This window comes from Equus caballus, chromosome 5 (assembly GCF_041296265.1).
Source record: "Equus caballus isolate H_3958 breed thoroughbred chromosome 5, TB-T2T, whole genome shotgun sequence".
Classification (NCBI taxonomy): domain Eukaryota; kingdom Metazoa; phylum Chordata; class Mammalia; order Perissodactyla; family Equidae; genus Equus; species Equus caballus.
In genome coordinates, this window is record NC_091688.1 from 12230614 (window position 1) to 12255729 (window position 25116).

The following is a 25116-nucleotide window of genomic DNA, read 5'->3' on the forward strand; positions in this document are numbered from 1 at the left end:
CAAAGGCCGTCAGGGGTTCTTGCTTCCAAGGCAGCTGACGAGACAGATATCATCTGCCCAGCCAATAGAGAATTCTGTACAGGGGGTGGGCATGTGTTCCCGACCCGAAAGGGCCATTCCCAGCCAAGCTGCAACCTCATTATGACCTAATTTAGATCATAGTGTTCATGGGGTTTCATTTTTCTACTTTTTAGCAGTGTGATTTATTTTTTTCTGTTCTTAACATTCAGTTCCACTGTAAGGGAGAGAAGGGGAAAGAGAAAAAAAGAGAAAAAGAGAGGTTGGGAGGAGGAAGGAGAAGGGGCAGAGGGAGAGAACGGGCCTAGGGTGCCAGGGTTTGTCGATGCCGTTTTCCAAGCCTTTGCCCTCTCTCTTCCCAAACACGCCTTTCCTCTCCCTCTACTGAAGTCCTTCACAGCATTTAAGTCCCAGCATAGGCCTTCTCCTTCCTAAACCCACTTTGATTTCTCCAATCCTCAAACATGTCATTCTCTCCCAAAGCCTACCGCATATGTGGGCATCACTTAATCTTTAATCTCTAATTCTGTTGTTTCCCAAATCACAGCTCTGATTACACTTGCAGGCAGAGACTATGCCTCAGAGACTTTCCACAGCCCCAGCCTCAGCAGAGGGCCCAGCCCAGAGCTGACCCTCCGCAAACAGGTCACTGCTGGATTAATGAGACGCACATTCAGCTGGTTTGGCGAGGTGGAAAAAGCACAAACAGCATGACGTTTACAGTTTGTCAGCTCAGACCTAAGGCCTCCATCTGGAAGTCCATCTTTGCGCCCCTCAGCTGGCTCCTTGGCTGGCTCCGAGGTGCTCCCTCGGTTGCAGAGCCTTCTAGGAAGAAGTCAGCTACAGTAGGGTGTCAGCTTCCACCCCTCAAGGATGTTTGAATAGGACGTCCACGCTATAGGTCCATGGTCCGGAGGATAGTAGCTGTGTTTTCAGAAAGCAGGATGGTGTATATTTATCCAACCTTGTTCTAGTTTGCACCTTTTTGTACCATTAGCAAGATGTAGTGAGGTGGCGGAGGGCTCTTTGAAATTAACAGGGGTTTTTTCCCTTGTAAAAACTAACTGAGCTGGACTTGGGTCCAACTGTTCTTGCTCTGCTCCACAGAGCTCTGCACGAAGAGCCTCATCACCAGAGAGGTCAAAGAAATTTGTCACTGCATTTTAAAACATCTGTTTAGCACCTAATTACAAAAGGAGCTATACTACGTGCTTTACAAAGAGAATGGTGTAAAAAAAAGTCCCTTCTCTTAGAAACTAAAGCTTTAATTTTTGATTTTATTAATATATGCATATATGTATTTATGTCTGTGTATAAATGTACATTTGTATTTCTGTTTCTGCAGAGTGACTATGGGTAGGATGGAGAAGTTCTTGTTAACTCCATTCTGTAGTCAGAGCAACTACATTTGGCTTCCCAAGAGGGCCAAACCCTGTCAAGACCAACAGTTTTCTCTGTCACCACACCACGACAGCTGGGGGCTCCAAACTGGGTGGACCCCACAGGCACCCCGAGGGGTCCATGCACTCCCAGCACCAGCTGTAGCTCCATTTTTTTCTCTCTCAGTCAAGAAGCCTTACCAGAATGCACGCTGAGCGAGAGTGAGGTTATTATAGGTCATTTACAATGTTGACTCCACTCTCAGGGAAAAAGGAAACCAGTCACAAATTTCAGCACTTTCCCTATTATCAGTATCAAATTCACTTGCCACACTTTACAATTGATGGGAACACGGCACTGTGGCTGCCAACTGGAGAGGTGTGACAGCAGCCACTGCGGACAGGAAGAACTAGCTGCTGCTTGCTTTACCCAGAAGGCCGGGTTACGGACTATCCAGTCCTCAGGTCTTGGGAGGGACCTTCTTCATTTTATAACACCAGGTGGTGCCACCCTGGTCCTTACGCTATGTCCTGTAACGCTCAAAACTGAGGTTCTCACTCTGGAAATCTTCCACAATGATTTTGTTCAGCGTCCATTAAAAAAAAAGTTTTTAAAGATAGATATATGGAGAAAAATGGCCTTGTGACCTATCCAGCTCTGGTGTGTGTGACAGTCTTCCCTAAGGTTCCTTTTCCATGATTATGTGAAGGGAGGAAGGAAGGTGAGGGTTTAGTGGAGAGAAAGGAGCCACAACAACCAGAGAGGAGACCTGAACAGAACATTGCACTGAAGGTCTCGCAATACGGAGAAAGCGGCACTGACTGACCACGGGGCTCCCAGTCCCAATGGTGCCACTTAGCGGTCATTTAGCCCTTTGACCTCTTTGAGCTTCAGCTTTCTATTTTGTCAGACTTGCTCAGCTTTCCTCACAGGGTTGTGCTTTCATTCCCAAAGTCCCTTTTGGCCTCCCAGCAAAGGCCAGGTCCTCCACTACTAGGAGACAGAGATGCATAATCCCTCCTAGCGAGGAGCTCATGCTCAGGGGAGACAGCCTCCTGCACGGATGAGGACAATGGCAGGGATATGCACCAGGGATTGCACAAGCTACTCAGCCGCGCCTAGAGGGAAGGCATATCAGAAATGCTTCCTAGGGGAATTCATGGGGCGAATTCTAAAGAGAGTAATTAGAAACAATCCTACTCAGAGGGAAGATATTTTAAGCCAAAAGTATATCAGTGAAATCACAGAAATATTAAATAGCAAGGGAGGTCCAGGAAAGACGACTGAGCTGGTCAGTATGGCTAGAAGAGAGAGTGAAAACCAAGGATTGGTAGGAGATGAGCGTCAGGTCATGAAAAGTTTAACATCTTGGAATTTACCCTTCAGAGTGGAGAGAACTACTCAAGGCTTTTCACCAGGAAGATGATGCTTTCCAAGCTGCATTTTACCAGGAACAGTCTGGTGACAGTGAGAGGGAAGTTCTGAGGGGAATGAGCCAGAAGGTGGAGTGAACAGGAGGAAAACCCTTGTGGCAGCCTGGGGAGAGGTGATGGGAGCCCATACCAGCAGTGGCAGTGGAGAGGGAAAGAAGAGAGGGATTCTAGAGACATTTGGGGGCAAAAATCAGAAGAGCTTGGTGCTGGGTTGAATGGAGAGGAAGAGGAAGAAAAGGGGATCTAGCCTGGGTGACCATGTCAATGGTCCTTGCACCAACTGAGGCAGAGAACACTCTCCACAAGAGGTGGAGAGAGTGGCTGGGAAGACAGATGATGCGTTTCATTTGACCCATGTTGTTTGGAATGCACACTGGACAATCAGACTGACAGATCTACAAGTCAGAAGCTTGGGGGAGAAAGGCCAAAACTGGAGATTGAGACAGTTGTAAGGACCAAGTGAAAAAAACATGATACAAACAAATTATATTCATTCTACAAACACCAACTGGAGATGTTCCCTGTGTGAAGTGTTGTGCTGGGAGCTGTAAGAAATATAAAGATGAATCAGACTCAGACCAGATCCTGCCATTTAAGAGCCTCAAGTCTAGTCAGGAAGAAAATACTTGTCAAAACACTAACACATTGGTTGGAAAAAGATACCAGCCATAAGAGAGACTCAGAGAAGTCCTTCTTGTAGGCCCAGCCATAGGAAACCAAGAATGAGGCACGGCCTCTAGTTGAAAGATTGGGGAAGATGGCCAGGTGGAGTGTTTGAGGTAGCACCTGGAAGATAGGTAAGATTTGAACACACACATGGAGGGGCAGGGAGTGCACAAGAGGACAATGCCATGGCCATGGCAGGTACAGGGACAGTGAGCAGGAGGGTGCAGAAAGCAGGATCCTGGGCAATAAGAATGAAGACTGAGACCCTTCTGTCCCCAAATCATAAAAGGCACTATTCGTGTAGCTGCTTCTCAAGTGAAATAACTGTCTTTCTCCTTTCGACTGTTCTTTCTCTGCAACCCTAGTGACCTGGAATGATATTGGCTGGGTAAGACAGCATTTAACACAGATGCTGGTGAAAATTTCTGGATGCAGAAACAGCCCTTTGAATGTGCTCACAGTATCACACAGGCATTGCTACACAGCCCACTCTTAACTTTTTCATTCGATGAAATCAGGTGAAAAGGAACATTAGTTCCAAGCTTGATCAAAGAGGCAAAGGAATTCACAAAGGGCATGTGGAAGAGGGAAGCAGGGAAGAGGAACACAGCTGAGAGAGGACCTCTCGTTCCCGATGGAAATATGGCATTGACTTGTCCTCGCCCTTGTCTGGAGGCTGTCCTGAGAACTGGCGAGGCGCGCCTGAAAGGGCAGCCTGGAGGCGCCCTGCAGTCCGGAGCTGTTATCTGGCAAAGCAGAGTCCACTATCCTGTTAAGAATTTTCCTCCTAAAGAAGACTTTTCTCCCTAAGATATAACTGCTGTCCTGAGAAGAGAGCGCACAGGACAACTGAAGAAATAGGCGAGGAAGCAAAATAAAACCACTGACTCGGCTGTGCCTACCAGGAATCGCTCTCTGGCTTCACAGAGGTCATTTATGTAGGAGGATAAACGTCCTCTTCTTAGAGCACCCAAACTCCTCCACAGGTGATTCCACAGTGACCCCTGGGACATTTCCTCTTGCCAAATCCCCCAAGCTGGAGGCTGCGGGCCCTTCCCATCACCTGCTCCCTCACGTGGTCCTAAGGATCACTCCATCCTGAGGCCAACCCCAGGAGGCTCCTGGAGCACTTCCTGCCAGCAAACATGGGGGCACATATAGGGGGACTCCATGGAGGCTGTGAGGAGTAGCACTGGCTGAGCACAGAGGGCCCTGGGCCAGCAGTTCAGCAAATCCCAGGATGCCTACAGACAGGCCCCACTGGGCCTGGGGAAAGGGCTGACAGCCACCAAACTCATTTCAGGGGGTCAGCACAGTGTGAAGCGACAGCTCTCTCCCAGGGCAGAACTGCTATCATTCAGCCCAACCTATAGGCACACAAGCCCGCCATTTTCCCCACAGACCATCATCTCATGTTCATACAGAGAGAAAAGAAAAGCAGAGTCGCTGCAGGCAATGGAATAAAGATTCTTCATACATTACTCTGAAGTCTGCTATAAGCAGAGATTGCTAGTGCCCCGTATGTCCTTCACTTTCATATACCTAGAATGTGAGAGCTGGAGGCAACTTGCAAGATCATCTAGCCTGGGACTCCCAAGGCAGAGTACCCACAGCCCATCTATGTACTCCTGGTCAATGGCATGCCAATGGCTGGTGAGAGTGTGGACCATTTTTATTTTATTGCTTATCTTATAAAATATTATTTTTCCTAAAATGTATTGAAATAATTAACTACTATAACTCCAACTCCATGATGTTTATCAGCATTTTCATCTAAGATAAGGCTATAATAAGTTCATACTGGAAAAGCCAGTCACTTTAAATTAAAATATTCAGAAATATTAATACAGATTGTACAAAAATATGGCAAAAACCCTGAATGCCTAAAGTTTCAAGGACACTCATTTTACAGATGAGAAAACTGGGCTCAGGAAGGTCAAGGAGCTTTCCTGAGGTTTCACAGACTTTGGGGGGAAAAGGACTATAGGAAAGCTTCCTGACTTAGAATTCAGTGGTTTTATCCAACATAAGGCTGCTCGTTTCCTCTGCCCAGCTTTAATCACTGTTGAGGAGAGGAAGAGAAGATGCAGTCTACATGAGTACAGCTGGGTTCTCAGCTGCATCTCTCTGCTATGGAAGCTCTGAGCAGAGCCCTGGCTGGGACATGTTGGTACTGCCCCATCCCAACCCACGTCCTGAAGTCCAGGGAAGGCGACCATGCCCTGGAGAGGCTGGAGGCCTCAGATGCCAAAGCTGTTGGCTCTGATCCCCAGAGCACTGAGGCGAGTAGGGCTGGGGACTGACACAGCCAGCTGAAAGCCCAGGATGGTGACTTGGATGAATATACTCCATGACACTTAGGGAAATAAAAGGAGAATAAAAGAGGGATGCTTTAACATCTCTGTGGGGTGCAGAACCCTTTCGAGTTTGTTCTGTATGCCAGCTTACCTCACTCTATAGGAATGTGTCTAAGGTCCATAAATACCAAATTCTGACATGTTCACTCTTATAAATCCAAAACGCATATATGTCTTAGTCCCAAAGCCTTCCATCTTCTTCCTCAGACAAGATACAGGAAAGAAAGAAGTAAACGGTTGAATCCTTTAATAAATGTTGGTTTCTGATTTCTCTTAGGGATCTCACATGGCCCTATCTTCTTTATGGTATTGGGGAGGCAGAAGTCACCTTAAGTTCACCTTAAGCAACCTTGGGGATTGGGAGCCAGAGCCCAGAAGGTCCCAGATACTGCTCTGTGAAGCACCCACTGCTTTCAGCCACAGTACATCAACAAACTGAGCATCTGATTCATCCCAAGTTAGAAGGCTCCTTGACTCATCTCTATTGCTATTCATGGATGTCAGCAGCCGCGATGGAGGTAGCAAGAGAATCATAAATAGCAAGGCAGCAGCAAGTAGCTCCTAACCTCCCTGCATGTACCATGGAGACCCCTATGCAACCTGGAGGCGGGCGACTGACATCAGCCTCTCAAATAGGCAAGACTTTTCATGAACTCTAGCAAAAACTTGAGAGAGTCATAGCTGATTTTATGAGGCGAGATCTTAAAATGTTTTGTCCACTCTCAGCCTCCTCACCAAGGTGGAGAACCACCAGTAACTCTTAAAGTCCTTAACTATCAGTCCCCCACAAACCAACCAACTTGATCACGACATGTCTTGAAGCATAATTCCACTTTCATGCATACATGCACACCCATATTAGGTATTTTCCTATAAGAGGCTGGTCTAACATAGCCAGGCATTTAATAAAAGTCTACTGTGTGTGTAAAAGCTGAAACCAAGCAGGAGCCATCAGCCTCACTGGGAAAAAAAATAGCATATTTACTAATAGCTACCCTGTTAATACTTCTCTTGTCAAATCTAGGCATATTTTTGTTTTCATCAACTTTTGTCTTCACTAAACCCATTAATACCTCTCAGGCAAGGCTAGTGTGCTGGCATTTCACCTGAATAGGGAATACCACATGCCTTGAATCTGTAGCAAAAACAATCTTTGTCTATGCCTGGCTTAAGTGACAATTATAATTAATCTATGGGAGTCTGACTAAACCCAGCAAACTATTATCTTTCACACTGCAAATGGGACACTTATTCCTTCTGCTAAGTTAGATTTTAGGTTCTATTTAGGCTCTGAAGGCACTATGAGAATGTACATGATCAGGATCAGCAAACTATGGCCTCTAGACCAAATGTGGCCCACCAACTGTTTTTGTAAATAAAGTTTTATTGGAACACAGCCATAATCATTCATTTCTATATTATATATGGCTGCTTTGGCATGACAGTGGCGAGAGTTTGATGGTTGCAACAGAGCTTATATGGCCTACAAAGCTGACCATCTTTGCCACTTGGCCCTTTACAGACCCCTGGCTTAATTTCCTGCCATTATCCATGCTTGCGTTTTCTCTATGGGCATATGGCTGGCTACATCTACTATACCCAAATCTAGTCTGTCTCCAACCAGGGCCCATGGGTGTGGGTTTGAGGTCAGATTTAAAAGCAAATTTCAGGCCTGTGAGAGAATCCCAAAACTTTACAGATGAGCAGAAAGAGAGGGGAAGACAGCATGATCTGGAGGAAAGATAATAGCATTAGGAATAAGAATCTCTGAGTTTTTCCACCAAATTCAGGCCATGAACGTCACCCACTGTCCTGCACCTTCCTTTCCCTGTTGTGAATGTGAGTAATAACAATCTGTGTATGTGTGGATACCCAGGCAGAAAAGGAATTCCCACAATGACATCATTTGGTTTGATGAAAAAATAAATAAATTAGTGAAGTTCTTCCAGGAAAGTTTGGAGCTAGGATTATCATCCTAAACCATAGGTTAGCTGCTAGGAAACCCGGTAAACAATGAAACAGAAGTGGCTTAACAATGTCCTGGATGTACATGACCACATCCCAGCTTTGGAACGGGCCAGTTCTGTTGCTCTGATGCCCTTAATTGCCTAGGTCTTTTCCCTGAGCACAACCCTCTAGGACTCTCTAAGAGGTTGCTATGATCCCAGCTGCTTTTCTGGCTCCCTAAGGTGGAGGGCCCTGGGGTGACACATTGCATACAGAATTGTTACAGGCAGCTTGCATGGCACCCCAAGAGTTTACCTAAGTTAATAGTTACTGGGCACTTCCCATGGGCCAGGCATTATAGGAAGTGTTTGATAAGAATCATCTCATTTAATCGTCAAAACAGCCCTATGAAGTAGAATCTATTTTTATTCCCATTTTATAAATAAGGAAAGTGAGTTTAGAGAGATTAAGCAATTTGTCCAAGGACACTAGAAAATCAAGTAAGTGGTAGAACTAGGATTTAAATTGGTCTCTCTGATAGCGAAGTCCTGGCTATGAACTTCCTCATTAAAGTTCAATACCATAGAACTTAGAGTCTTCATTGGCTTCTCAATGACCTTTGCTTAGAGCCAACCCCAGCCTTCTTTGCAATGCTTAATCTGTGCCCAATCCGGCTCTTCACCTTTTGAAGTGGTTCAGAGACTCCACCATGACAACATCGTGCCCGATTCTCTATGTGCCTTCCTATTTTTCATCAATTGAAGGGTTTCTGCTGTGATTGCTAAAAGAAGCAAAATTATTCCACAGCCCAAACTGGAGAAACCAACCGACTTTGAAGCCATCAAGCAGCAGAGTGAAGTCCGAAGTCAGATACGCTTGCCTTGAATCCTGGCTCCATCTGTGTGACTTTGGGTTTGTGACTTACTTTCTCTAAGCCTCAGTGTTTACATTCTGAAAAATGGGGGAATTACTATTTCACACGGTTGTTGTGGGAATTGATCGATATTATGCATAAAAATAATCCCCTACATTGCCTGAGACACAGTGAGTGAAATAATGGCTTCATTACTATGAATATTACTAGTTCTTTATATTGACTTAAACCCCACAGAGATTATGACCCCTGTTTTCAAAAGAATCTTCAGAGATCTTTGGAACTAAATACTTAAAAGCAGTGTGTTGGCTTCTATGTCGTGAACTAAATTGCTGAACAGAATATTACATCAAGTTGTTAAAAGACATTAGTATCCTTGTGAAAATTTGGCCTCTTAGCTATTTCCCTTGCTGTCTGGAGAAATAAGGGTAACTTAAGGCCTCTATGAGCTTCAAGAAAGAGAAGAACAGAGCTGTAAAGAGGATGTAAAGAATGGCAGAGAAGGTAGACATTCCACCTCACTCTCAGTTCTGCCAAAGGCTATCCTCAGATGTTAAGTATTAACAATACGATTAAATGTTCCATGAAAGCAGAATCTTGTCTTATTAATTTTCTATCTCCTTAGTAGCTAAAAAAATACCTGAAGCCTGACAGATACTCTTAAGTGAAAGAATCAATGTCCAAATGAATGAATGAGTCAATGATTCTTTTAAATCAATGATAGGTCAATAATGCTTTTAAAATGCTTTTTTAGTTTCTAAAAATGTACTGCGAAAGTAAGTGCATGAAGAAGTCTAAGTTTATTATTACATGACATTCACAATTTTGGAGTTGGAAGTCCCCAACCGCCCTTCCCTGCCAATAAACCCACTGCCAGCTGTGAGGCGGTGTGGCTGAAGCCAAGGTTAGCAGGTGGGTGTAGCCGAGCTGAACAGAATCTGAGCTTTTGGGGTTAGCTGCCTGGCGTAGTCACAGGAAGAAAGCACTGCATCCCACCTTGGTTATGGGTCCTAGTGCTCACAGAGTTATTAGTTTTGAAGGAGCAATGGGAAAAAGTTCAGATGAGTCTCAGCAGACACAAGTTGACAAAACAACAAAAGGTGGGCGAAGGACATGTGACAAATACATATTGGGCACTCATTACAGGCCGGTACTCGAGCTGACGCTTCTTAGAGTGTGAAGTCCAGACTCTGCCAACTGCCTCAGTTCAAATCCTGGCTCTGCAACCTAACAGCTGTTTAACTTCAGGTGCGTTACTTAGCTTGTCTGGCCCTCAGTCCCTTCATCTGTAAAATGGGATAATAATAAACCCCACCTTATGGTATTGGGATGAGAATAAAAAACAAAAGCTAATTTGTATTGAAAGTACTTAGAGTAGTGTCTGGCACATAATAAGTACAAGATAAGATGGCGATGATGATGATGACGCTGATGACATCTTTCGATCCTCCTAACATCTCTACAAGTTAGATCGCAGTATGCCTGTCATACTGAATGAGTGACTCATGGAATCACGGCTTCTCAGCCTCTGCTAAAGGAAGTGGTTCCGGGCTGTGCCTGGAGCAGGAGCGGTCATTTTCCGTCCCACGTGAGCCAACCTCCCCATAACCACAGCCAAGAGGAGAAGGTTAGAGTGACATCCACCTGTGAGATAACTTGATAGGAAAAGTTCTGAACACAGGAACTATGGGAACTAGCTAGGTCCACCTGCTCATCTCCCTAAAGTTAGAACAAGGGAAAAAGCAGGGATTCTGGCAGCCGGAGGAACAAAGTTGGAAACATCATAAAGCTGAGAAGTCAGGAGGGGTCATAAGTGAGGTGACCTGATGAGTAAACGGATAGTGCACACATATAAAAACATCAAAGCGGGGAAAAGATTTACAGACTAGACTGGACGACGGAGCTAATTCATGGCAACAGGAGCCAAAGAAACAGGTGCAAAAGAGCCAAACCACAAACTGCGGAGGCTGGGGGCTGACAAGACGACTTGGATCCTGCACGACCTTCCAGTTCCAGCCTTTATGAAATCCTGCTTTTTGGATTTTTTTTTAAAATCACACCATTCCTGTCTCCCTTAGCTTCTCATGAATTTCTATAGTAAAACTCCATTACGGAGAAGGCCTGAGTGGATCTCCGGTCTTTAAAAAGCCTAACCAACACATCCATTTCACAGATGACATAATGAAGCTTCCAAAGAGGTCAGCAAATTACCTACAGTGGTAAAGCCGGGATCTGAAGTCCATCTTCCAACTCTAAGCCCAGTGTTCTTTCCACTACCCCCCAGCTCCCACTCCACAGGAATACTGGAGGGTAGCAACCAAGGCGGAGCTGAGCAATTGAAATGACTAACGGACTCACATGTACCTGGGCCTAACGCATCTTGGCAAGAGATGCACAGCCCAACCATGGTGCCAGGTGGGGGAATTTGCAAGCCAACTCTCCCTTGGCACTTGGAATAGCCCCCAAATGGACCCTGGCATCTCCAGTCTTTTGCACATCAGCCATCAGAGACAACCCAAAAGCAAACAGGTTTTTTTTTAGGGATATTGCTGATTACGTTTAGAAACTGTCCACTGTTTTCTTAACAGGAGGCCAAGTACACAATGATGGCTTTGGCCGGTGGGCAGTATGGCCAGTGTGTTGGTCCAGCCCCGTAACGGATGGCTTGAACTGCTAGATAAGTTCCTAGGACTGAATCAGGACCTGTCTCTTTGTACCTTCCAATTTATTACTCTAGTTCTGTCTTTTGTGGTAACACAAGACATGTTTAAACTCCTCCATTGGTTTCTTAAAGATCAGAAGGATTGGTTCTGATAAATTAGGGCATCCTCAGTTGAACTGAACAAAAAATATCAGCTGACAATAAAGATGTAAAAGTGACCCTGATTAATGAATTTGCTAATGAATTTTTGTAAGAGATTTGCTGAAGGCAAAAGGTACTGACAGATAAACCACCTAGCCCTCTCTCCTGTTCCCACGAACACTTAATAAGTACTGGATGTTCCTGGCGGCACATAGCAATGACCATCCTTGGAACTCCTCTTCTCTGCCCTAGAAGTGGCTGAGCTTTAGGAATGAAATGAAGACAGCTTCAAGCAAAGTAACACGTGATGCTCAGGCAGCTGAACTGAACTTGAGCAAGGATGTTCAAGTAAGAGTAAGTAAGTAAGTGTGAAGATGGGTCTTCTGGCACAAGGTTGTCTGTAGTCCTGGAAACACAATCCTGGAGGCTCCCATGGGTGTGTTCTGGAGGCTTTGTAACTGAGCCCAAGTGTTACCCAGAATGGAACTTCCTTTCTGTTTCCTGGACTCTGGGACTTGACACCAGCACCTATGTCCTCAAACCTCGTTCTCTACATTATTTCTCCCAAAAGAAAACTCTGTGTCTTTGGCTCACCTGGTGCTCCCAGAAACAAGGAAGCTGGGGACACCTGAGGAGCCAGCAATCGAAGACCACAGGAACCTACAGACACTGGCCAATGGGCTCCACATGACTGGGCTAGCTCAACACCCAGGCTTGATTGATGGGCTCTATTCACAAAATCCTCAGGGGGATAGGCAAACGCTCAAAGATTATTTTTTTCCACAATTGTGAATTGTGCCTAAGAAGGCTGAACTATGAAAGATATTATCTGCCAGTGGGAGTTACCACTACAAAATATATACATATATCAAACCGAAGCATTTTTGAAAGGCTACTTGCTGTGAAAAATGTACTTAACCAACCTATATGCATATAGGAAGTCTATTAACACTGCCATCTTTAATTACAAAGATGAAATATATGGATAATACATTAAAATCCTATTATACGCCATTAAATTCCTTTGCATACTTTAAGAAGAAAAATGGAGATCATATGGTAAATTAGCAAAAGTACAATATGGAAATTTAAATCCACACAGAGTCTGCATATCTAATGTAAAGTCATATTAGAACCTGATCTTCTATGGGGTAAACAATTTGCTTATAACTGAAGAATTCCTGGACTTCTGGTTTAAACTCACACGTCAACTTTCATTTGATGATTTTGCTTTCACTTGTTCAAGAGTCTGCCATCGTATCCTTGCGTACGTTCGTAGTTTTAAATGTCAATTATCTTGCAAAATTCTAAATAAATCTCTTCAGCTAAGTTGGAATCATGCAGGAGGTTAAAATGCATTGTTTGACCCTCAAAGCAATAACATAAGATTTCAGAAGGGAAATCCAATTATTCTACGCAAGGAAGAAATAGCATCTCTTCGAAAAAAAATAATTCAAAAATTTTAGGATGTGATTGAAACATAAGAAAAGCAAAAGGTTTTTCAAAGTTTTAAATTGCCAGGTTGCCAGCTGAGGTATTGGTTTTCTGCAAGCCCGAGGTTTCGCTGATGGTATATTTATACTGGGCACAGCATAAGAGAGGACTTACAGATTCTCATTCATACACTGTCATAAGGATACAAAAAAAGGTTTTCCTTTTCATCTCATTCTCACGTTACTTATATTTTGTGTTTTTAAAAAAACACAGTCAATGCAAAATATAAAAACAAACAGTGGTCCCTGCATCGAGGCAATATGGATGAGAAAAGTATAAATACAAAGTGAGAGAAATGTATACTTTAAGGTTTTCATAGAACCATTAATTCTCTCTGCACATATTGGAAATATTTAGGATTATCAGTTAAGCTTTTAGATAGACATTTTCTTAACAAGAGAGAAAAAGTTGGGTGTATTCATATTTTGATAATAACCTTAACTTTTCTCTCTTTTGAATTATGCTATTTGGATCCAAACTGAAAACTGCATCAATATCGATCGTTATAGTTAATGAAAAATAGCCCTGCTATTATTATTTCATAACTAACAGGGTTTGGGTAATAAGATTTCATTTAAGTGAGTTTTGCTGCCCAATACTGTTACTAGTCAAGGGATTTTGCTATCTCCTGACATTTATAATGCTGTCATTCCGGATGTCTCAAACGGCTGCCTACTTTACCTCCAAACGATGTGGTATGAAGTGTATCAAATGATGTCTACCAATCCATGACTCTCTGAAGAGGAAGCCATCAGAGACTCTAGGAACAACATCTTCAAATGAGATACCCTCAGGCTTGATTTCTAAGCTGAGGGTAGATACACAATTTTAAAATGTTTCTAGAATAGAACGTTAAGGATAGGAGAGGCAGAGTGCGTGGATGTGTGGCATGGAACGAGAATGGAGGAAGGTGAGAGGGCAAGCTGGGTTGCAGGAGACTCCATTGCCCAAACCATCTTTAACCAAAATGGAAGGGAGTATTTATATCTTTAGTTCACCCTGGGATCCATGTTCTCCTGCAGAAGTCAAAGGCCTTCCTGAACTTTTCATGGAGATGTGGGTCCATCCACATTCAAGACGCCAAGCCAGAGACAAACACAAAACTTGTCCACCCTCGCCCTTTGCCCAGGCCCTTTTAACCTCTGCTTCCTCCAGCCTAGTTGAAAACAACATAGAATAAAAAAGTTGAAGGAATCATCTCTTTCATTTTCTTTGGAAAATGGAACATTATTGATGGTCTGCCAAGGGGGATAGTAGCATATGAAGGGCAGATTTCAGAGAGAGGTTTATAGTTGATTCTTGTTCTCTCTCCATTTCAACAACCACTGTCCATTAATCCCTGCCCAGGGAGTCTCAAAAAAAAGCATTAGTGATATAGGGCATCTTACAGGGGTTATTATATTTTTAAGGGCGCAACCTAGTTCCTCAAAACCATTGGCATCCTTAATCAGTGTATTTCTATCTTCACTGCCACCTACCTGCATAAACATGCATGCGTGTGCACACATGCACGTCCTCTAGAGAACTTACTGGAGCACCTCATTGTGATGATAGAAGGTGGGGTCCTAGCTACACTGAAGATACGATGTAGAAACTAGGACAAGCTTTAGCTGCCTTTTCACGGATCCTCACACTACTCCCCAGACCACACTAACCACACCTCTGACACACTGCCTGTCTTAAACCTCTTGTATTCAGGGTCTTTCTTTCAGACACAATCACACCCAATATCAGTCCTCTAGAATCTCCATATACTTTTCTTCACCTTACACATTTCTTTGGTGTGACAAAGACTGGTTCTTTGAAACGGTCTTGGACCAAAAGAAATAGAACAAAAACTACCCGTGACCACGACTGCTTCCCACATTGATGGGAGGATGTGGACAGCTGGTGGAAAGTCCACCATTGTACCCTTCCTGTCAATCAGATATTATAAATGTGAAGACAATGTGGCCTCTACATCTGTTGCCTTAGTCAATACCAGGGCTGATGTGGCTGATCTGCCTGGTCTCACCACTCTCTGGAAACTACAAGCTACAACGAAGAAGACAACCTTCCCTGAGAGAGGAAATATTGGTTGTTGATTAAGGACGTACAGGTACTATGGATACTACGTTAAAAACCTGAATTAGGGGCTGGCCCCGTGGCCGAGTGGTTAAGTTCGCGCGCTCCGCTGCAGGCGGCCCAGTGTTTTGTTGGTTCGAATCCTGGGCGCGGACATGGCACTGCTCATCAAACCACGCTGAGGCAGCATCCCACATGCCACAACTAGAAGGACCCACAACAAAGAACATACAACTATGTACTGGGGGGCTTTGGGGAGAAAAAGGAAAAAAATAAAATCTTAAAAAAACAAAAACAAAAACAAAAACCTGAATTAATTTATAACTGTGATAGTAACAGAGATTGGATTAGCGGTTACCAGAGGGGAAAGGGGGAGAGAGGAGGGCGAAAGGGGTGATCAGGCACATGTGTATGGTGATGGATTGTAAGTAGTCTTTGGGTGTTGAACATGATGTAATCACACAGAATTCAAAATGTTATGATGTACATCACAAATTAATATAATGTTATAAACCAATGTTAGCATGATAAAAAAATTTATAAATGTGGGGCACAGCAAGCTCATTTACCTCCTTGCCTCCTGGCATATCTGGACACTGAGGTTTACCATTTGTGATTTAAGGGCTCTTTTCTCAACCATGTAGTTTAAATAGAGTAGCTTGTGTATATGCAGGTGATCTATCAAGCCAGTTACTCATGGGGACACTGGTTGAGGAAGAAATGGAAGGCTTACATTCTGAAATGTTATCAGAGATTTTATGGGGAGATGTTCCATGCCAAATATTTGGATAATGGAAATTTTTATATATCTAAAATGTGTTCAATTTCCCTCAATCTGATACACAAACTAAACAGCATGTAGTGATGGTACCAGAGTAATAGATGAATCAAAGTTTAGACAAGACCTAGACTGGTTCTCTGTTGAGTTTCCTAACAGTGAAATAGCTCATGCCCTCCCAACCTACGGCCCAGTGATAATCAGTCAAGCCTGAACCTGCTCTCAGGCTACCCTAGGAGCAGAAGATGTATTGGTTTTACCAACACAATGCTAACATATAAAATACCAAGTGAAACAGGTATTTTCTATCTCTACTTGGAAATTCATTCATTTATTCCACAAGTAAGGCTTAAGTATTAACTATGTGAATGCATTATTCCAGGTGCTGAGGATATATCTACCATGAACAAAACAACACCAAAGATAACCCCTGCCGGCTACTGTAGCACTTACTTTCTAGTGAGATTCTAAAACACAGTTCCTAGAACTTTAGGAAGGCTCTTCTCATTTTCTTGAGGTCTCAAATTTCTGAATTAGAGAAGGGATGCTAATGGGGAAGTTTCTGAGCTGGGCTAGAGGGAGGGGCAAGTAACTATTAACATACTCTTTAGTGTAAGAGGAGAGAAAGTCAGGATGCTGACTACCAGTATCCACTACCCCCATCTGATATGCCTTGGGTTTATAATAGTTACTCCATGTCTAGGCATGTTCCTAGAGAGAGAACAGTTGGATAATGGTGCTGTAGAAATAATTACAACTTTTACTTATACCACAGGTGGAGGCATTTCTCATAAATGGGAAAGTTACTTATTAACATAATCAGTGATCATTATGCAGTTGGGTCTTATAGAGCTATGTCTATGGCACCAAGACTCTTAATGTCAAGGTAACATAAGCTATGGCCTGAGAGGCTAAGGCCACGTGGCTCTTACCATGACCGAGATGTGGAGGATCCTCAGCTCCTCTTCTGCTGACTCATGCTGGGGTTCTTCAGTCGGGTCTTGTCCAGGGAGGCTCGGGGCGCCATCTTGGTGATGGATGTGAAAAAGCAAAGTGCCGTTCTCTAGCCACTGCTGCCTCCAGCGCACCAGAGGGATGTCCTCCGTGTTCCCTGAGATCTCTAGAGGACATACAACAAAAGCACAGGTCAAAATTCTGACTGCACCGGTCCAGATCTTCTGTTTCATCTTCTTCCCAGACACTGGTACCAATTTGCCAGCATTAGGTGAAGATAACAAAGGGTTCCAACGATAGTTAGGTCAGGCTTACTGCTGCTCCAAATCTCAAGGAAGGGAGGAGACCCTGAGAAGAGGAGAATTATTCCCTCTAGGTCTTTGCACTATAATCTAGTGAGCCAGGCTCTCACCCATTGAGAAAAATACCAAGGTGAAAATTCAAGTTCTTCCTTATATTTCTATGATCGATAGCATCCTTTACCCAGCACAGTTTGAATACCCTGATAACCCCCTGAGGTAAATACAAGGTTGTTTGCCTCTTGTAAATTTGAAAGTGTGAGTCCCCTAGCAATTACTTCTAGACACCGGTGAATCTACCAAGGAAGGAGTTGGTAATTACTGTGCACAAAACTGGCACTTACAGAACAGTCCTGGGAGGTTAGCAGAGCAACTAGGGCTGACAGGTTATTTCTAAAACCACAATCATTTGCTGCATAGTCCACTGGAGATGTTTGATACTTGCTGTGGCAGGGAAATTAATGTTTTAATTCCCTTTAATTGTTCTTTTCACTTTTGCAGAGCAGAGGTGGCACACGTGGAGAGGGCGGTGATGAAGGGGGCCCTTATCACAGACACAGGCACTCACCTGCTCCCAGGGCCTAGACCGAGGCACTGGACTATCATGAACAAATTACCAACAAAACACCAAAACCCTACTATGTGCTATGCACAGTGGTGCTAGCTGGTGTTGCAGAAGTATACTGTTACGTGACCCTCTCGCTCATATTCCTAAGCAACATCATATCAAAGCTTTGAGACATCCCACAATAGAGAGACCTGATTAACACAGCTTTTCTGAACTTCAATTGGCCCCCAAACCATTTTTTTTCTTAACAACTATTACCACCCTCAGGAACCAATATTTTGCTAAACACTTTGGCAAGGCATTGATTTATAAAATTTCATTTTTTTCCCAAAGGCATGGCTTCTTCTCTCAAAATTTATCACCTTTGGCCAAAAAAATAATAAGTCCATATACATAAAAAAGATTTAATAAGACACATTTAGAATAGTATTCACATCAAGTACCACAATCATAAAGAGGAAAGCAATTTTAAATATTTATGGAGTTTATAAATATCTTTCACTATTTGTGGGAGGGCACAAATGATGTTCTGCTTTATTTATTTACTTGTATATTTATTCATTAATTTACTTAACAGACATTGGGCATGTATTATGCACCGGGCACTGTTCTAGCCACTAAGGTACGAATCTAAATGAGGCTCTCAACAAGTTCTCAAGCAACCCACTGTAAATGAACGTGGTAAGTGCCACACAACGTGCATAACAAAGTTTTATGGGTATATAGAAGAAGGAAAGAGGAATCTTGGGTAGATGATGGAAGAGGGGAGGATGGTAGCCTTTTCAGAAGAAGATAATAATGGCGTTGAACCTTGAACTGTGAGTGAATTTCCTTTCAATAGGGAGAGGACCAGGGAGAGGACATTCAGACACTAATACGAGAGTAATGATGAGGACGAGGAAGAAGAATATTGGCTGGTCCTCTCAGGGTAGGTCAGTGAGAAGGATCTGCGTGAGCCTCAGGTCATGAGCCTGCCCTAAAAGATGTTGCTATCATTCCCTCTCTCCTCCTTCCATCCTACAGCCCAGGGAGCAGGGTAAACTTGGGAGTGTGAGGGAGGACAAAAGGCAGCAAAGACAAGGTGATCAGAGTCCCCTTCAACCTTAGCCCCTCTCCATAATCACCCAGAGGACTCAGTCATCCCTCTGGGCTGGTAAGCTGTCCATGTTCGGGGAAGTAACCACCACAGCATCCAGGAAGCTGCAGTGGGCGGAGGGCGTGAGAAGGGAAGATTCCCTGCATCCTGCTGCTGGTTTCCGCAGGTGCAGCCCCATCTGTTAAGTGAGGTGATGTCACAGGCTTCCTGGAGTTCACCTGTCTCTTAAAGAGCCTTTCCAGATTTCCCCAAGAACAGGAAACCTTGGGCGCAACTTGGAGAGTGCCTGCTTCGACCAGCGGCAGCAGTGTGACACTTCACCACAAGCAGTCCATTCAAAGCCCACTGATAGCCACATGCCACTTCAGCAAGCCCTCCAATCACAGACCCCACTCAACAGCCACGTGACACCTCACCGTAAGCCCTCCAATCACAGACCCCGCTCGACGGTACTTACCCTTTCTAACTTCTCATCAAGCCTTCACATCAAAGCTCAGGGAAGAGTCGTCCTGGGAGACACACCCTTCTCTCCCAAGTCCCTTTCCAGCCACTGCAGCAGAAAGCAAACTCCCTCTCCTTCTCACCACCGCCATGAAAATCACAAGCAGCAACAGCTCCTAAAAGCACCTAATGGCGTAATGAAATCACCCAGGGCAACACACGTCCAGCCTCCTGCCGGCACCTGCTCTCGCCCAGCCTGGCCTTTATTCCACACATGTCTGGTCCCACTTCAGCCCTTTGTTTAACTATTCTGGAGGAATATAGCACCTCATACCTCTAAAGCACGGAACAAACCAGATTTTCATTTCCTAGGAGATTGTCATCAAGTAGGTCAGGCTCATTACCTCTATTTTAACTGTGGAAGCAAAGAGAAGTAAATACAGGGACCAAGGTCACCCTCACCTAACACAGAACAGGGACTAAGATGGATGAACTTCTATCAGATCCCCTCCACTCCAACACGCACAGCAGATGACATGACCTTCGAACACGCACAGCGTGAGGAAGCAATGGCGTAGGACGTCCATGTGGTCTTGTAGGAGTTTTGGTGCTGCACTATTTTAATTTTTTGAACAAGGTCTTAGTACTCCATGACTTCCTTTAAAATTAAGATATAATTCAAATACCATGAAATTTATCCTTTCTAAGTATACAATTCAGCGGTTTTTAAAATATTCACAAAGTTATGCAACCATCACCGCTCTAATTCCAGAACATTTTCGTCAGCCCAAAAAGAAACCCTGTACCCATTGGCAGCCCAAGACTTTTTTTTGAAAGGAACGTGTTCTGCTCCAGGGTTCTAGGAGTGGTGGTACCAAGGAAGAACGGGTGCAGAGGGAGTACTGACTAAATGCTCCCATGGAGAGGTGGGCTCAGAGCATAGACTCTCTGGCCTGGGCTTCCCGGCCAGCCCTCTGAACCTCTCTCGGTTACTCATGCCCACCTCTATTGACAGTGATATCCTGATTCTGCCCAGATAGGCCTCATCATAGAGGGCAAAGGGAGAATGAAGGAGGGCACCATGCCTGCCAGTGAAGGTGCCTGTCATTTTTTAGATTCAAAATAATTATGAAATGATAGCTTCTTCCTAGGCTTTTTTCCCTCTGCTGGCAGAATCTGACATGGGCAAGCTGAAATACTCAACCAGGGAACTTATTTACTTCTGCTATATCTGGCCTGGGTCAGCTAATGAAAAAACCACACAGGACATAGTAAATGTCTTGTGAATTTCATCGTGATGTGCATGAGATCAGAGCTTGGAACATCAGTGCAATCATGGCAGTCTGGATGTCAGCAGAATATCTCAAGAAGAGGAAGTACTCAGAAATTTCTTCACTAATGCAAGTCTCTCCTGAGACTCCCAAGGAACAAATATGGGAGGTGATAGAATGGTTAGTAGTCCAAGGCCTTCTGAGGGCTATGGCTGAGGCTCAGACAGAGCCTTTCCCACCGTGTACTGAATAAAACAAGTGCCAGCAGGAGCCTGTGCAGTCATCGCAAGATTCCACAGGTGGCATGAGCACCACAGCCACCATTGCACCGTGGGACAGAGACTGCCCTGACTTTGAGCATGTTCATTCTTCCCCTCTACAAACCTCACATCTCTCAGCCCCTCCCCAAATTCTGGGACTGCCTGGAATACACAGAAACCAGGGTGCCATTTATTCTCGCATACAACACAGATTTTTGGAGCACACTATATTCGCCACCTTCAGCATATTGTGCTACGTGATCCCTACTCTCAAGGAGCTTTTGATCTAGTGAGAAACTGAAGACATAGCCATGAATAAGTACTCTAAACAGTACCAGCTGTGCTGAGTGAGAGGGAGGAACTTGGCTGGGCATAAACTCATGGGAAGGGATAAAATAGGAAGACACGTTGGGAGGCAATTCCAGATGAAGAGAACAGTGTGTGCAGAGGAACAGCAGAATGATGCACGTCTGCAGGACCGCGGGAGGTCTGGTGACGCTGCAGGGCGGAGGATGTAGGGAGGAGGAATGGAGGACTGAGGCCAAAAACCCAGACTGGTGTCAGTAGTGAAAGCCACTTTAAGGAGATTAGAGCTAAGGGAAAGTCACCCATGGTTTCATTAAGCAGAAGAGTGAGGGGCAGCCCCGGTGGCCTAGCGGTTAAGTTCAGCACACTCTGCTTCCACAGCCCAGGTTCAGTTCCCAGGTGCGGGCCTATACTGCTTGTCTGTCAGTGGCCGTGTCATGGTGGCAGCTTACATACGAAAAGAGGAAGATTTGCAGCGGATGTTAGCTCAGGGCAAATCTTCGTCAGGAAAAAAAAGGCAGAGGAGCAAACAAAGCCATGATTTACAAAGACTAAGAAGACTGAGAAAGAGTAGCAGATAGAGTAGACTCAATCACAGTCTCACTGTAACTCTGATCCCACATTCTGCAGTGACCAAAATACTGAAGTGGGACTCACGAGACCCAGATCTGGAGTAACCTTGAATGGCATGCCTAGCTTTTGAGTTTTCTCATCTGAATAAGGAAGAGATGTATAGATGAATTTCAAGATCCTTTGGTATCTTGACATTCCACGATTATAAGTCCAAAAGTGTGTGCTTCACAAGACCGCCTAGAAAGATGATCGTTTCCATGTCCCAAGCAAAGTCACGTCTTCTTTCAAGTCTAACCTGCACTCCACCTCTCCTTTCCCTCTGAGCACAGGGTGGAAAGGTTTGGGATGATTTGATGAGAGCCGTTAAGAGCCAGGCCCATCTTCAGACTGGACCTCAGGCTGGTGAGAAAGGCTCTCATTCATGCTGACACAGATGTGTGGTTTCTAAGAAAGAAAGAGCTTCCGCAAGCAATAGAGAACCAGGAAAACGGGACCTTGGGCAGGGACAGCCACACTCGAGAATAATCTGGGATGGGGAAAGGCAGAGAGCAGGAGAGTGAGATGAAATCACTTTAACTTAGCCTTAGTCATTGTTCTAATGTTAGCTTGTGTGCTGTGAGCTTATGGGACTGTCTTTTTGTGGGGTTAGCTTAGGACACCCAAAACTTGCTACAAAACTTCCTTTTCCAGGCATTGCAACTTCCTCATGTCACTCAAGTGCCCTGGTCCTTCTTTGGGCATCCTCTCATGCTGAGAGTCCCAGAGCTGAGCTACTAAGACAACACATCATACCAGGATCAGAATTTCCCCAAAAGACAACTTCACTGAGGATCAGATCCCTGATGCCCTCTTTCAAAGAATTTGGCAATTTAAAGTCAAATATGGATCTGAACTGGGGAAATTCTCAAAGGTCCTTTAATTCACTGAATAATTTAGAGTGGCTTACAGCAGTCCTGGCATTCTGGGCCCCTTTTTTCTCCTGGAAAGGCTGAGTTTCAAGCTGAATCCAGCTGAGCATTAATGAGGTTGATCAGGTGGTGAGGTCAAGCCAGGAGGAAGCATTAACTTGTCAAGTCTTAGCCTCATGTTGAGGGCACCTGATGAATGACCCTGCCGTCTTTCAAGGTTGAGGGTGACACTCCCTGATGGCCATTACTGGCTATTAGAAGACCTTGCTTAGATCAGGATTTGCAAACTTGCTATTAATCTTAGAAACCCTTCCTTTAAACCAAATCTTATATGGCTTCTGAGGAGGTTTCCCAGAGCAGAGTTAGAAAAGAGCTGAATCAATTGGAAGACAAATAAAATGCATAACTGCAAAATTCCCTGCTGTTAGGGGATTGTGGCGGGAGGTGGGGAGGTGTCTAAGGGTTAGTAGTGTTGCTTGGTCGTTTTTCAAGTCTGTTAAGTGTGGCATTGTGAATAACCTCGTATTATTGATGAAAGAATTACAAGGAAAAGGGAACATCTCTAAAAATAGAATCTAGCCACCCTTGTACCCTATGCTATCTCAGCTGTCTTTCTGAGTTTCCCTCTGTGATGAGGATGAAGCTCAGAACTTTAGTAGATAAGCCAACTGTCCCAAACGAAGAATAACGAATGGGCGGTGTCCACCAGTGACTATCAATAAAGTTACCAAAGGTAGGCCTGTGATAGAACTACCCTCTTTTCTTCCACTCTTTTTTACTTTCCTTCCCTCCTTCCTAATTTCAGAGTTCGAAAGATATTGATGGTAGGCCTACTTTCCCACATGGTTTCATTATGGTCTTCCCACCGAAACTATTAACAATGGCATTAACTTTCAGCCCCTTTGTAAGAAAATAACCTGCTTAAGTCAGGGGTTAATAACAGTAGAGCATCACTAATTATCCTGCAAATCTTTACCCTGGTATCAAACGTGACTTAAGTCTTTAATGCCTCTGGAACGTCAGCCTCTAAAGACCCTGACTTGTTCCATAAACATAATGACAGCAGCACATTAGTGTCCTGGCCATCTGTGACGAAAGATGAGGGACAGATGAAAAGCAGACAAAGGAGAAGAATGCAGAGAGCAAGGACAAAGTCAAGGAAAGTGAAGAGAGGAGAGTAGCCAAAGAAACGAGGTCCCTTGGGTTGAGTTGGCTGGGCCTCCACACCTCTCGCCACGGGGACCATCCGGCATGGAGTTCTGAAGTGGTACAGTCCCAAATCCCAGAGTGAGAGCCATATAAAACAAGACACTCTGATGGGCCTGAATTCAACCAGCACAGATGCCAGGAACACCAATGGTTTGCTTGAAGTTTGTGTCTATCTATGCTGGGCTGAGCGAACAACAAAATGGGAGCTAGCACAGCCAGGAAATTCTTTAGTGAAGATGTTCAGAGTCCAACTGGGAGTGGAACTGCCATGATGGCTCTTCTATTTAGCTCACTGTCTGCTGCTCCTATCTTCTCATTCTCAGTCCTCTGCCTCCAAACACGCTTGAGCAGCAGGCACAGAACCATGTGAGCAAAAGCTTTATAGCAAAATGGCTTAAAGTTTCAAGAATCTCTCACCCAACAGAAGCACAGGAGGTTCTTTTTTCAAGTAACTAGAACCTTCTTGACTTGCTGAGATTTGAAATAGAAATTTCCACTTATGACCAGGAGAAAGATAATTGAATTTCTATTTCCCTTGCTTGGTGATATTTGCTCTCAATTTCAAAAACAAGAGAGCCTCAAAACATTAATGATCCAATGATGAGAAATGGAATAGCAGGTTAAAGGCAGCATTGGATGCGGAGCTGGGGAACTAAGGCTCTGTAAACTCTCTGGAGCTCACTTTTCTCATGTTCAAATGATGGAACTAGAAGGTCTCTAAGGACTCCCCAGCTCTAACCATAGTATTTAATGACACAAAACCACACAAGACACTTGGCTCTAGTTAGACCCCAAATCAGATATAGGCTGGTATATTTTTGCATGCCAAGTGGAAAAAAGTCTCTGAGTTTTTCAAATCAGACTTCTCCTCCTGGAGTTTGGACTGCTTCCAGCTCAGTCCAGCCTATCAATTTATAGAGTAAGGATTGACTGTATTTAAACTCATGATAGTGACCTATGGAAACACCAATCAGTGGTCCCCAATAAGAAATCATCCACATATAGATGCTTCCAAATGGTTTCCAATGAGTTACGTACCTTTGATCAACTATGTTTGCATGGACAAGGGTAGTCTAGATAAGAAAATTTCATCTGATCTCCCTCTGCAGCCCCACCATATCGCTTTATAGACCTATACTCTAAAAATCAGAAATATAACTTTCTTTACTGTTGCCCACCCACCCACTTCTATTTTTCCAGAAGGAGTTGAAAATGGACTAAAATGAATCAACACAGAAAGCAGGAGTGATGTGAGAGAAGAAATAAGGACCCTCAATGGTCCATGGCATGTTGTCTCCGAGAGCAGGCGAGGGCAGGAACTGTGGAAAGCAGAGGGTGGCTTTTTAAACCAGACTTGGCAGAAAGCAGCAAAGCTTTCTATGGCTATGCTAGAAGTAGGTCACTCTATGCTACTCTG

General features: G+C 44.2%; 1 protein-coding gene across 6 annotated transcripts in view; it reads right to left on the reverse strand.

The window, feature by feature from the left end:
• The window catches only part of ASTN1 (astrotactin 1), a 291298-nt gene that overhangs the window by 174462 nt on the left and 91720 nt on the right, over nt 1–25116 (reverse strand). For all 6 annotated transcript variants that reach the window (XM_001498262.7, XM_070267742.1, XM_070267740.1 and 3 more), the window contains exon 2: nt 16747–16934. In XM_001498262.7, the coding sequence (XP_001498312.3) occupies nt 16747–16934 (188 nt within the window). The remainder of the gene's footprint in view (nt 1–16746; nt 16935–25116) is intronic.